This window comes from Mustelus asterias, chromosome 12, assembly GCF_964213995.1.
Source record: "Mustelus asterias chromosome 12, sMusAst1.hap1.1, whole genome shotgun sequence".
Taxonomy (NCBI): Eukaryota; Metazoa; Chordata; class Chondrichthyes; order Carcharhiniformes; family Triakidae; genus Mustelus; species Mustelus asterias.
Genome location: NC_135812.1, coordinates 60,424,001 through 60,436,705, shown reverse-complemented (window position 1 = coordinate 60,436,705; position 12,705 = coordinate 60,424,001). Strand labels below are relative to the sequence as shown.

The 12,705-nt window shown below is 46.1% G+C and overlaps 1 protein-coding gene across 3 annotated transcripts in view; it reads left to right on the top strand.

The window, feature by feature from the left end:
- The first annotated feature begins 8,681 nt into the window (after positions 1-8,681).
- The window catches only part of caskin2b (CASK interacting protein 2b), a 255,010-nt gene continuing 250,986 nt past the window's right edge, over positions 8,682-12,705 (top strand). For all 3 annotated transcript variants that reach the window (XM_078225315.1, XM_078225314.1, XM_078225317.1), the window contains exons 1-2: positions 8,682-8,867; positions 10,922-11,440. In XM_078225315.1, the coding sequence (XP_078081441.1) occupies positions 11,347-11,440 (94 nt within the window). In that variant the 5' untranslated portion in view covers positions 8,682-8,867; positions 10,922-11,346. The remainder of the gene's footprint in view (positions 8,868-10,921; positions 11,441-12,705) is intronic.

Here is a 12,705-nt window from a genome sequence, read left to right as displayed (position 1 = left end):
AAACCCACGCAGACAGGGGAGAATGTGCAAACTCCACATAGACAGTGACCCAAGTCAGGAATCAAACCCGGGTCCCGGCGCAGTGAGGCAGCAGTGCAAACCACTGTGCCACTATGCCACCCACCCTGTATCCTGAGGCTGTGACCCCTTGGTCTAGAACTCCTATCCCCAGCCAGAGAAAACACCATCCCTGCACCCAGTGTCTAACCCTGTCAGAATTTTATACATTTTTATTCCAGCGAACAAAAGCCCAGTCGACCCAGTCTCTCCTCATACGACAAACCTGCCATCTCAGGAATCAGTCTGGCTAAATTGAGATTACAACATTCAATACTGAACAAAAGCTTCTGAACAGCAATGTGGGGGCACCTTCACCACATAGGCTGCAGCAGTTCATCTTCTCAAGGCTAAATAGGGATGGGCAACAAATGCTAGTTTTGCCGGTAGCACACACATCCTGAGAATGAACTGATCTAAAGCTGTTTTGTTCTCTCTGAATAAATCAAAGTATTACATGAGATAAAACGTCATTCTTTGTTCTGTCTTGTCTTGTCATTTTCCCATGATTCATTGAAGCATTTTCAACCACGTTTCTCTCAGGAACTCTTCATAAAGCAGTCAGATATAGCACCACCGCCTGGGGGTAACTGCAATAGAAAGTGAATTACAAACAGAAAATGTTGAAAAACCCAGCAGGTCCGGCAGCATCTGTGGAGAGAGAAACAGGGTTGACATTACAAGTCTGATAGTTCTGAAGAAGCTGCATTTTTCCAGCATTTTCTGTTTTTATTTCAGATTCCCAGCATTTGCAGTAACTCACAATAAAGTGTTGGGCACCAGACCAAGGGATTTTGTGTAAGAATAAAGTGCAGCCTAATAAAATGTCTGATGAGAAGGAATACAGGAACATGGGACCAGAAGGGGCCATTCGGCCCATTAAGCCTGCACCGCCTTTCAATTCCTTCAATACTTTTTTTTTCATTTTAGGCCTGCATTTCAACACATTTTTCCTTTGTTCCATTCCCTGATCTATCAGTCTCAATCTTGAATGTTCCAGCTGTGCCAACATCCACATGGGTGAGAGGATTCCAGATTTCTGCTACTTTATGTAGAGCAAGTGCTTTATGTGTATCGTCCCAATTATTCCAGCTCAAATTAATGTCAAAATCATTTTTCTGTACTAACACTAGCAAATCCTTTACATCTTAAATACTTCTTACTGCTCCACCTCTAGTAATCAGGGACATTTCCTATTGTCACCTTGGTTTTAATATGCTGTGTAAATTGTGCTCCATCTTATCTTGATGCTTTTAATAGCTGGTGGCTGGCAACATGAGGCAGACATGACATGCAGAACGTTCACTGATGGCACAAGGTCTTCTTCATGCTGGCACTGTGAGAACAGGAAGTAAAGAACACACAAGAACATAAGAAATAGTAGTAGTAGGACACCAGACCCTTCAATTCTGCCCCGCCATTCAAGATGATCATGGCTGATTTATGCTGCCCTCAATTTATTTTCTGTGCCATTTCCCCATAGCCCTCTATTCCTCGATCTATCAAATATTTATCCACCTCCACATTAAATACTCCCAATGATCCAGCCTCCAGCACCCTTTGGGGCAGAGAATTCCAGAGATTCATCACCCTCTGTGAGAAGAAATTTCTACACACCTCAGTTTTAAATGACCGGCCCTTTATCTTGTAGCTATATCCCCTTGTTCGAGACTCTCCCACTAGTGAAAACATCTCACCCTCTACCCTGTCAAGCCCCCTCAGGATCTTATATGTTTGAATAAGGTCACCCCTCACTCTTCTGAACTCCAAGGAATACAGAGCCAGACTATTTAGTTTCTCTTGATAACCAATTCCCCAAAACCATTTCTCTATTAATGCTGATTTCCTTCAGCTCCTCACTAAAGCTTCTTTCTCTCAGAACTTCTGGTACATTATTCATGTCTTCCTTTGTGAAGACAGAAGCAAAGTACAAATTAAGTTCTTCAGCCAATTCTTTATTCCCCGATATGAATTTTCCCATTTCAGACTGTAAGGGGCCTGCATTCGTTTTTGTCAATCTTTTTCTCTTTACATATCTATAAAAACTTTTATAGTCAGTTTTGATGTTCCTGGCTAGCTTACTTTCATACTCTATTTTCCCCTTCTTAATCAATCCCTTGGTCCTCCTTTGCTGAATTTTAAACTGCTCCCAATCCTTAGGTCTATTGCTTTCTTTGCCAATTTGTATGGTTCTTCTTTGAATCTGATACTATCTCTAATTCCCCCTGTAAGCCATGATTTGGCCACAATTCCCTTATCACTCTTGCGCCAAATGGGAATAAACAACTTCAGGAGTTCACCTATTTGTTCCTATTTAATGCCTGCCATTGCCTGTCCACTGTCCTTCCTTTCAGTAATGGTTCCCAGTCCATCAGAATCAATTCATGCCTCGTACCATCATAGTTACCTTTATTGAGATGCATGACCCTGGTCTCAGAATCAACTATGTCACTATCACCTTGACAAAGAATTTTATCATATTATGGTGACTCATCCCCAAGGGTTCTTTCACAACTAGACTGCCAACTAATCCCTTCTCATGTCACAACACCCAGTCCAAGATGGTCTGTTCCCTTGTTGGTTCCTCAATGTATTGGTCCAGAAAACCATCCCATAAACACTGTGTCTCGCCCATTGTGATGGTACCAAAACCAGATGGTACATAACAATTATGTGTGGACTATAGAAAAGTCAAAGCGGTTACAAGGTCAGATTCATATTCTATTCCTTGACTGGAAAACTGTATTGAAAAGGTGGGAAAAGCAACTTTGATTATAAAGCTGGATTTACTTTAAGGATACTGGCAAGTACCTTTATCAGAAAGAGCAATGGGGATATCTGCTTTTGTGACGCCAAATGGTCTGTATCAGTTTAAAGTCATGCCCTTTGGAATGAAGAATGCACCAGCAACATGCCAAAGACTAACCCACAAGGTAATGTCTGGACTAAATAATTGTACAGTGTACAACGATGATCTGGTGGTTTTCAGCTAGACGTGGAAGGAGCATTTGGAACACTTAATGGAATTGTTTGTTCGACTACAGGAGGCGGGCGGGCTGGGTGGTAAACTTGGCTAGAAGTCAATTTGCAAAAACCCAAGTCATGTTCCTAGGCAATACAATTGGACATGGACAGATGGCCCCGCAGAATGTGAAAACAAAAGTTATTGGGGAGTTTCCCACACTGTCAGTGAGGAGGGAAGTGCTGAGATTCTTGGGCACGAATAGTTTCTACAGGTAACTTGTGCCAAATTTTAGCAGTGTTTTAAGTTTTAGTTTATTAATCATAAGTAGGCTTATATTCACAGTGCAATGAAGTTACTGTGAAAATCCCCTAGTCACCACACTCCGGCACCCGTTCAGGTACACTGAGGGAGAATTTAGCGTGGTCAATGCAACTAACCAGCACATCTTTGGACTGTGGGAGGAAACTGGAGCACCCGGAGGAAACCCGCGATGACACAGGGAGAACGTGCAAATTCCACACAGACAACATGAGGCAGACATGACATGCAGAACATTCACTGATGGCACAAGGTCTTCTTCAAGGCCGGGAATCGAACCCTTGTCCCTGGCACTCTGAGACAGCAGTGCTAACCACTGTGCCACCGTGCCACCCGTGTTGCTCCACTGACTGAACTGCTGAAAAAGCTCAGGAAATTTCAGTGGGCGTCAGAATGTCAGGAGGCATTTCACAATCTGAAAACTGTGTTAACCGCTGCACCAGTTTTAGCAACTCCAAATTATGCAAAACAATTCAAGGTGGGCATTGGTGCAGGACTGTTACAAGAAGTTGACAAAAGGATAGAAAGACCGATTGGTTATTTTTTCAGAAAATTAAATATTCATCAAAATTTGACAATGGAGAAGGAGACATTGAGTTTGGTGGCATTGCAACATTTTAACATTTATGTTGCCAGCAATTCATCAGAGACAATTGTTTACACGGACCATAATCCTTGAAGTTTCTGGAGAAGTTCAAAGACAAAAATGAAAGACTGTTTAGATAGAGCTTATTATTACAGCCATTTAATTTGAGCTGTATACACATGGCAGGAAGAGAGAACGTGATTGTCGATGCTTTATCATGGCTTTGATGTGAACAAAGGATGGAATGTTCAACGTTGGAATAGAAATCCTGAACTGGACTATACTACTGTTTAACTTTGCATGCCTAGGTGTAATAGATTTAAAACTTATAGAGTACTAATAGTTTGAAAACTAGAGGCTTTAGAAAACTGAAACCATCTTTTCATATTGTTAGTTCAATTTTTTAAAGGGGGAGGTGTGGTGATACTGTGCTATTGACATGTTTTATGCTTAGAGTCATAGAGTCAGAGAGGTTTACAACACGGAAACAGGCCGTTGGGCCCAACTTGTCCGTGCCACCCTTTTTTTAAACCCCGAAGCTAGTCCCAATTGCCCGCATTTGGCACATATCCCTCTATACCCATCTTACCCATGGAACTGTCTAAATGCTTTTTAAAAGACAAAATTGTACCCGCCTTTACTACTACCTCTGGCAGTTTGTTCCAGACACTCACCACCCTCTGTGTGAAAAAATTGCCCATTTGGAAACTTTTGTATCTCTCCCCTCACAACTTAAACCTATGCCCTCTAGATTTAGACTCCCCTACCTTTGGAAAAAGATATTGACTATCTAGCTGATCTCTGCCCCTCATTATTTTATAGATCTCTGTAAAATCACCCCTAAGCCTCCTACACGCCAGAGAAAAAAGTCCCAGTCTATCCAGCCTCTCCTTATAACTCAAACCATCAAATCCCGGTAGCATCCTAGTAAATCTTTTCTGCATTCTTTCTAGTTTAATAATATCCTTTCTATAATAGGGTGACCAGAATTGCACACAGTATTCCAAGTGTGGCCTTACCAATGTCTTGTGCAGCTTCAACAAGACATCTCAACTCCTGTATTCAATGTTCTGACCAATGAAACCAAGCATGCCGAATGTCTTCTTCACCACTCTGTCCAACTGTGACTCCACTTTCAAGGAGTTATGAACATGTACCCCTAGATCTCTTTGTTCTGTAACTCTCCCCAGTGTCCTACCATTAACTGAGTAAGTCCTGCCCTGGTTCAATCTACCAAAATGCATCACCTCGCATTTATTTAAATTAAACTCCATCTGCCATTCGTCAGCCCACTGGCCCAATTGATCAAGATCCCGTTGCAATCCGAGATAACTTTCTTCACTGTCCACTATGCTACCAATCTTGGTGTCATCTGCAAACTTACTAACCATGCCTCCTATATTCTCAACCAAATCATTAATATAAATGACAAATAACAGTGGACCCAGGACCGATCCCTGAGGCACACCGCTGGCCTCCAGTTTGAAAAACAACCCTCTACAACCACCTTCTGGCTTCTGTCATCAAGCCAATTTTGTATCCATTTAGCTACCTCACCCTGGATCCCGTGAAATTTAACCTTATGCAACAACCTACCATGCGGTACCTTGTCAAAGGCCTTGCTAAAGTCCATGTAGACAACATCAACTGCATTGCCCTCATCTACCTTCTTGGTTACCCCTTCAAAAAACTCAATCAAATTCGTGAGACATGATTTTCCATTCACAAAGCCATGCTGACTGTTCCTAATCAGTCCTTGCGCCTCTAAGTGCCTGTAAATCCTGTCTCTCAAAATACCTTCCAACAACTTACCCACCACAGATGTGAGGCTCACTGGCCTGTAGTTCCCAGGCTTTTCCCTGCAGCCCTTTTTAAACAAAGGCACAATATTTGCTACCCTCGAATCTTCAGGCACCTCACCGTGACTATCGATGATTCAAATATCTCTGCTAGGGGACCCACAATTTCCTCCCTAGCCTCCCACAATGTCCTGGGATACACTTCATCAGGTCCTGGGGATTTATCTACCTTGATGCGCTTTAAGACTTCCAGCACCTCCTTCTCTGTAACATGTACACTCCTCAAGACATCACTATTTATTTCCCCAAGTTCCTTAACATCCATGCTTTTCTCAACAGTGAATACTGATGAGAAATATTCATTTAGGATCTCACACATCTCTTGTGGATCATAGATGACCTTCCTGATCTTTAAGAGGCCCTACTCTCTCCCTTGTTACTCTTTTGCCCTTTATGTATTGTTGAAGCTCTTTGGACCCTCCTTTGCCTTATCTGCCCAAACAATCTCATGTCCCCTTTTTGCCTTCCTGATTTCTCTCTTAACTCTACTCCTACACCCCCTATACTCTTCAAGGGATCCACTTGATCCCAGCTGCCTATGCATGTCATGTGCCTCCGTCTTCTTCTTGACCAGGGTCTCAATATCCCGAGTCATCCAGGGTTCCCAACTTCTGCCAGCCTTGCCCTTCGCTCTAAGAGGAATGTGCTTACCCTGAACCCTGGTTAACACACTTTTGAAAGCCTCCCACTTTCCAGATGTCTCTTTGCCTTCCCACAGACTCCCTCAATTAACTTTTGAAAGTTCCTGCCTGATACCATCAAAATTGGCCTTGCCCCAATTTAGAATTTTAACTTTTGGGCCAGACCTATCATTCTCCATAGCTGTCTTAAAACTAATAGAATTATGGTCACTGGTCCCAAAGTGATCCCTCACTAACACTTCTCTCACCTGCCCTTCCTTATTTCCCAAGAAGAGGTCAAGTTTTGCCCCCTCTCTAGTCGGGCCATCCACAAACTGAATGAGAAATTCCTCCTGAACACACTCAACAAATTTCTCTCCATCCAACCCGCTAATACTATGGCTGTTTCTGTACAGCGATTAAAGTTGTGTTTTTTTCTCAAAGCAGTCGGAATGTCTCACAGGAATGCAGCAGTTGCTGGAAAGCAGGACTCATTTTATCCCTGTAGTGTTTATTTCGAATGAAGCTAATTACTTTTTCTTTATAACTAGAGAGGACACCTGAGAGTTTTTTTGATTAAAGTAATGGAATGGGAGTTGGGTATTCCGAGTCATATAGTCATGTGATACTAGATGTGGGAGGAGCTAGGTTTGTAGCAAAGAAACACCTACTTTAGGAATACCTAACTCACCTTCAGAATGCTACCAACTGAGCCACAGCTGCCTCACAAAGTAGAGGCAGTGTCACAGAATGAAGATTCAATTCTTTGCAGATTCCCTGTATTAGAATTTTCACAGAACCACAGAATACTACAGTGCAGAAGAGGCCCTTCAGCCCATCAAGTCTGTACCAATGCATGAAATGCCCTGACCTGCCCACCTAATCTCACTTGCCAGCACTTGGCCCATAGCCCTGAATGTTACAGCGTGCCAAGTACTCATCCAGGTACTTTTTAAAGGATGTGAGGCATCCCGCCTCCACCACTCTCCCAGGCAGCGCATTTGAAACCGTCACCACCCTTTTAAAAAACTTTTACTCCATTCTTAAAGTTGCAAAGCCAGTGCACAGAGTGAACAGGGCAAACACAGATACAATCTCCTTGCTTGCTCCAAAAGCCAATTTAAATTGAATCCAATTCATGGTCCCAACAAGAGAGACACACAAGATCCCACACAAGATGTGGGCGGCATGGTGCCACAGTGGTTAGCACTGCTGCCTCACAGGACCAGTGACCCAGGTTCAATTCCCGGCTTAGGTCATTGATGTGTGTGGAGTCTGCACGTTCTCCCCGTGTCTGTGTGGGTTTCCTCCGGGTGCTCCGTTTTCTCCCACAGTCCGAAAGACATGCTGGTTAGATGCATTGACCATGTTAAATTCACCCTCAGTGTACTCAAACAGGCGCCAGAACGTGGCGACTAGGGGATTTTCACAGTAACTTCATTGCAGTGTTAATTTAAGCCTACTTCTGACAATAAATAAGTTTAAACTTTAAAACTTTAGATCCAAGATGACAAGAAAAGGTATTGTACCTCATCTTGGGCCTGATCTGACATTTGATCTTAGCTTTTTAAAAAAAACAATTACTCCATCCTCAAAGTTACAAAGCCAATGCTCAGAGTGGACGGGGCAAACGCTGATCCACTTGTTGCTTGTTCCAAAAACCGATTCAAATTCAAATTGAACCCAATTCATGGTCACCACAAGAGAGACAAACAAGACACAAGCTGATAAGAAAAGGCATTGCAAGATATCTTGATAAAAGCAAATTACTGCGGATGCTGGAATCTGAAACCAAAAGAGAAAATGCTGGAAAACCTCAGCAGGCCTGGCAGCATCTGTAAGGAGAGAAAAGAGCTGACGTTTCGAGTCCAGATGACCCTTTGTCAAAGCAACACATCTTGGGCTTGATCTGAGCCAACGGTCTAAAGGTAACAAACTGAGCAGATTCTACTATGGACCACACACTCCTGCAGTTTACCATTACAAGTTAGCTCCTTGTAGCCCCTGTATCGATGTGTGTAGCCACTAAACCATGCGACCCCCAAGCACTCACTCTCACATCTCAAGGTGAATATATTCCCACATTGGCTTCAGTTACAACATGAAGTTCCAAAGCAATGCAGTTTGCCCGTGGGGATGTGTTCACTTTGAATGGCTCTCTCAGGCTGGTTGGTGTGATTGACGAAGGCTTGGAGCCAATGCAGTGGGAGGAGGGGAGGGGACAGATATCCAATGGTGCAGGGGGTTGGAGGAGGGAATTCCTGTCCAGGTGACAATGTGGGAGAGAGTTTGGAGTGAAGCTGCTGGAGCAGCCGGGCTGGATCCCGGAACTGAGTGATCCGGAGTGTGCCCGGGACTGCAGAGTTAGCCCGGGGGGGAGCACAGAGCCCCTCTCCCTGGCTGCTTGCTGGGGGGGTTAGTTATCTGGCGGAGGGACGGGCTGCTCCGGATCCAGCTGCTGGGTGAGTTTTCCGGGGATTTTTCACTTCGTTCCGGCTCCCGGGCTCTCACTTTGTTGCTGCTGTTTACAACTGTTTCCCATTCAACCCCTGAACCGGGGACTGGCTTCTGCCCTCCCTCCCCCCGGGGGTCTGCACCCCCCTCCCTCTCCCCCCTCCTGGGGGGTCTGCACCCCCCTCCCTCTCCCTCCGGGGGGTCTGCACCCCCCCCCCCCTCCTGGGGGTCTCCCTTTCCCCGGGGACATTGGTTGCCCCCCCCCCCCCCCGCGCCGGGCTGCGGGACTTTCACCCCCGGGGCCGCTCCCGGCTGATTTCCTGCCCCGGTTCGCCCCCCCTTTGCCGCCCGGCTCGGGTCCTGCAGTCGGAGGGGAGGGGAGTGGGGTCCATACCCCCTGAACACCCCCCCCCCCCCATGGGAATGGGATTCGACAGTGAGGATCTGAACTGGGATCGGCCTCTGTAACTGGAGAGAGTTTGCGGTTCCCGAATTGAAATTCCCCCAGAGACACAGACTAGGTAAAGGCAGGACTGGATCCCGGGGCGGGGGATCCAGCGAAAGTGATCCCTTGTGGGTGTGGGGGTGATCCAGTGGGGAGGGGATCCAGTGAAGGCGATCCGCTGGGGAGTCGATCAAGTGAATGTGATCATCTGGGGAGGGGATCCAGTGAATGGGATTCTTTGGGGGTACAAGTGAATGTGATTCTTTGGGGGATCCAGTGAATGCGATTCTTTGGGGGATCCAGTGAATGCGATTCTTTGGGGGATCCAGTGAATGCGATTCTTTGGGGGATCCAGTGAATGCGATTCTTTGGGGGATCCAGTGAATGCGATTCTTTGGGGGATACAGTGAATGCAATTCTTTGGGGGATCCAGTGGATGCGATTCTTTGGGGGATCCAGTGAATGCGATTCTTTGGGGGATCCAGTGAATGCGATTCTTTGGGATATCCAGTGAATGCGATTCTTTGGGGGATCCAGTGAAGGTGATTCTTTGGGGGATCCAGTGAAGGTGATTCTTTGGGGGATCCAGTGAAGGTGATTCTTTGTGGGATCCAGTGAAGGTGATTCTTTGAGGGATCAAGTGAATGCGATTCTTTGGGGGATCCAGTGAAAGTGATTCTTTGGGGATCCAGTGAAAGTGATTCTTTGGGGGATCCAGTGAAAGTGATTCTTTGGGGGATCCAGTGAATGTGATTCTTTGGGGGATCCAGTGAATGTGATTCTTTGGGGGTTCCAGTGAAGGTGATTCTTTGGGGGTTCCAGTGAAGGTGATTCTTTGGGGGATCCAGTGAAGGCGATTCTTTGGGGATCCAGTGAAGGCGATTCTTTGGGGGTTCCAGTGAAAGTGATTCTTTGGGGGATCCAGTGAAGGTGATTCTTTGGGGGTTCCAGTGAATGTGATTCTTTGGGGGATCCAATGAAGGTGATTCTTTGGGGGATCCAGTGAATGTGATTCTTTGGGGGATCCAGTGAATGTGATTCTTTGGGGGATCCAGTGAATGCGATTCTTTGGGGGATCCAGTGAAGGCGATTCTTTGGAGGATTCAGTGAAGGCGATTCTTTGGGGGATCCAGTGAATGTGATTCTTTGGGGGATTCAGTGAATGTGATTCTTTGGGGGATCCAGTGAAGGTTGGAGCTGCTGATGTCTCCAGTTGGGGTACTGATCTCCAACATTGACCCCTAGGTTTTGCCAAGTTATAAACAGCGCAGCTGAGTACCAGAGTCCAGACTCCACAGTCAAATCTCCAAGTTATTTACATTACTATTTATAACTGTGTGTAAATGTGTGTACGTGTGTATCTGTGTGTGTGTGTGTGTAAATGTGTGTGTGTATGTCTGTGTGAGAGTGTGTGTAAATGTGAGTGTATGTGTGTGTCGGCGGGCAGGGCTGCCGGGCGCCCCCTTGCCCTGAGGATATGATAGCAGGTTTCATTCCTGCCACTTTGTGTGTCCGTGAAACGGAGCTTGTTCCCAGCCCGCGGGCTGTTCGGGGCGAGGTTCCAGAGTCAGTCTGACTGACTGCCGTGTCTTTCCTCTTGTCGCCTTCATTGCTCAGGCTCCAGTCCGGCTGTGGATATTGTGGAGGGTCGGCAGGAAGACGATGGGTTAAACATCACCGCCTGAGAGAGAGACAAACCTCAGAGAGAAGCTGCCACACAGACAAACTCCACAAGACAGTGGAATATTTATCAGCAGAAGAGAGTTTAAACGTGCGCTTGACCTGAAATTGACCGGAGTGTGAAATTAACTGGAAACGTGTTTGATCAATTTGAGGAACTCCGAGGATTATTTATCCTGCTTAGCTGTCTGGGATATATATATATATATATATGTATGTGAGATATTTATACACCAACAACTTTGGCTGTCCGTTTCGCTGGCATTTGAGTGAAAACAATGTAAGGAGATAATGAAGAAGTAACAAATAAACCAAGCTGATTGATTTGCCGTGTGTAACACACACACCCTGAGGATAGAAAGATGGGGAAGGAACAGGAGCTGGTTCAGGCGGTGAAAAACGGCGATATGTCCTCTGCACAGAAGTTACTGACCAAGATCAAGGCTTCAAAAAGCAGTGAGTAACCTGACACCCCCTCTCTCTCTGCAAAGCTGCTGCTCTTTGAAGCTTTCTGTTTTGAGGTTGGGGGGAATTGCAGATGTTTTTATGTTTATTGCGGACGATTTGGGAGAAAATACTTTTGCGGTGGTTGGTTGCCCTGGTGAGTTAGGGAGAAAGGGGGGGAATAAAAGCGTTGGAGACTCCTCTCCCCATCCCCCCCCCCCCCCCCCAGATAAACTTTCGAGTGTGTGAACAGAGAGGTGTGTGGACTGGCCTCGGTTTAAATATCAGTGTGGTTGTTGTGGGTGGGATCTCGCTCGTCTGGAGACCCCTTTATCCGAACACTCATAGAATCCTACAGTGCAGAAGGAGGCCATTTGACCCAGCGAGTCTGTAGCGACCACAATCCCACCCAGGCCCTATCGCCATAACCCCATGCATTTACCCTAGTTAGTTCCCCGACACTAATGGGGCAATTTAGCATGGCCAATCCACCTAACCTGCACATCTCTCGGACTGTTGGAAGAAACCAGAGCACCTGGAGGAAACCCACGCAGATACTGGGAGAACGTGCAAACTCCACACAGACAGTGACCCAAGCCGGGAATTGAACCCGGGTCCCTGGTGCAGTGAGGCCAGCAGTGCTAATCACTGTGCCACCGTGCCGCCCCACTCGGTTCCCAGTGAGGCAGACTATCAGGTACTAGGTCCAAATGTCTATTCCGCTCCCCCACCCCCCCCCCCCCCCCCCCCCCCCGGCCATCCAATTTCACCTCCATCATCTCCAAGCTCCCTCTCCTGTTTCCACTGGATTCTTCAATCCGAAGGAGGCACACTCCTGTTGTCAGATTCCCCCCCCTCTCTATTAGAAGGTGGTCTTGGCTTGCTGCACCAGTTGTAGTGTCCAAGATCAACATTTAAAAAATAAATTAAAACACAATTGGTAATGTCGATTGTGCCCCTCTTTCTTTTTGTTACAATGGTGCTAAACTTATTAAAAATGAGGTCTGATTCTCCAGTCATTCAAATATCAGAAGGTACAGGATCAGCCCAGAGGCTTAAAAACCGCCAGGAGAACACGCTTAACTGTTTCATTATCCTGGGCATATCACTGAGAGCTTAACTCGAGCTGGAGGCTCCAGTACCATGAGGTCTGGAAGGTGCACAGAGGATTGACACTTGCTGATGGGAGTGGCAGAAGGCACAAGAGTCAGAAAAACCACAGGGGTGGCACAGTGATTAGCACTGCTGCCTCACAGCGCCAGGGACCCAGCTTCAAT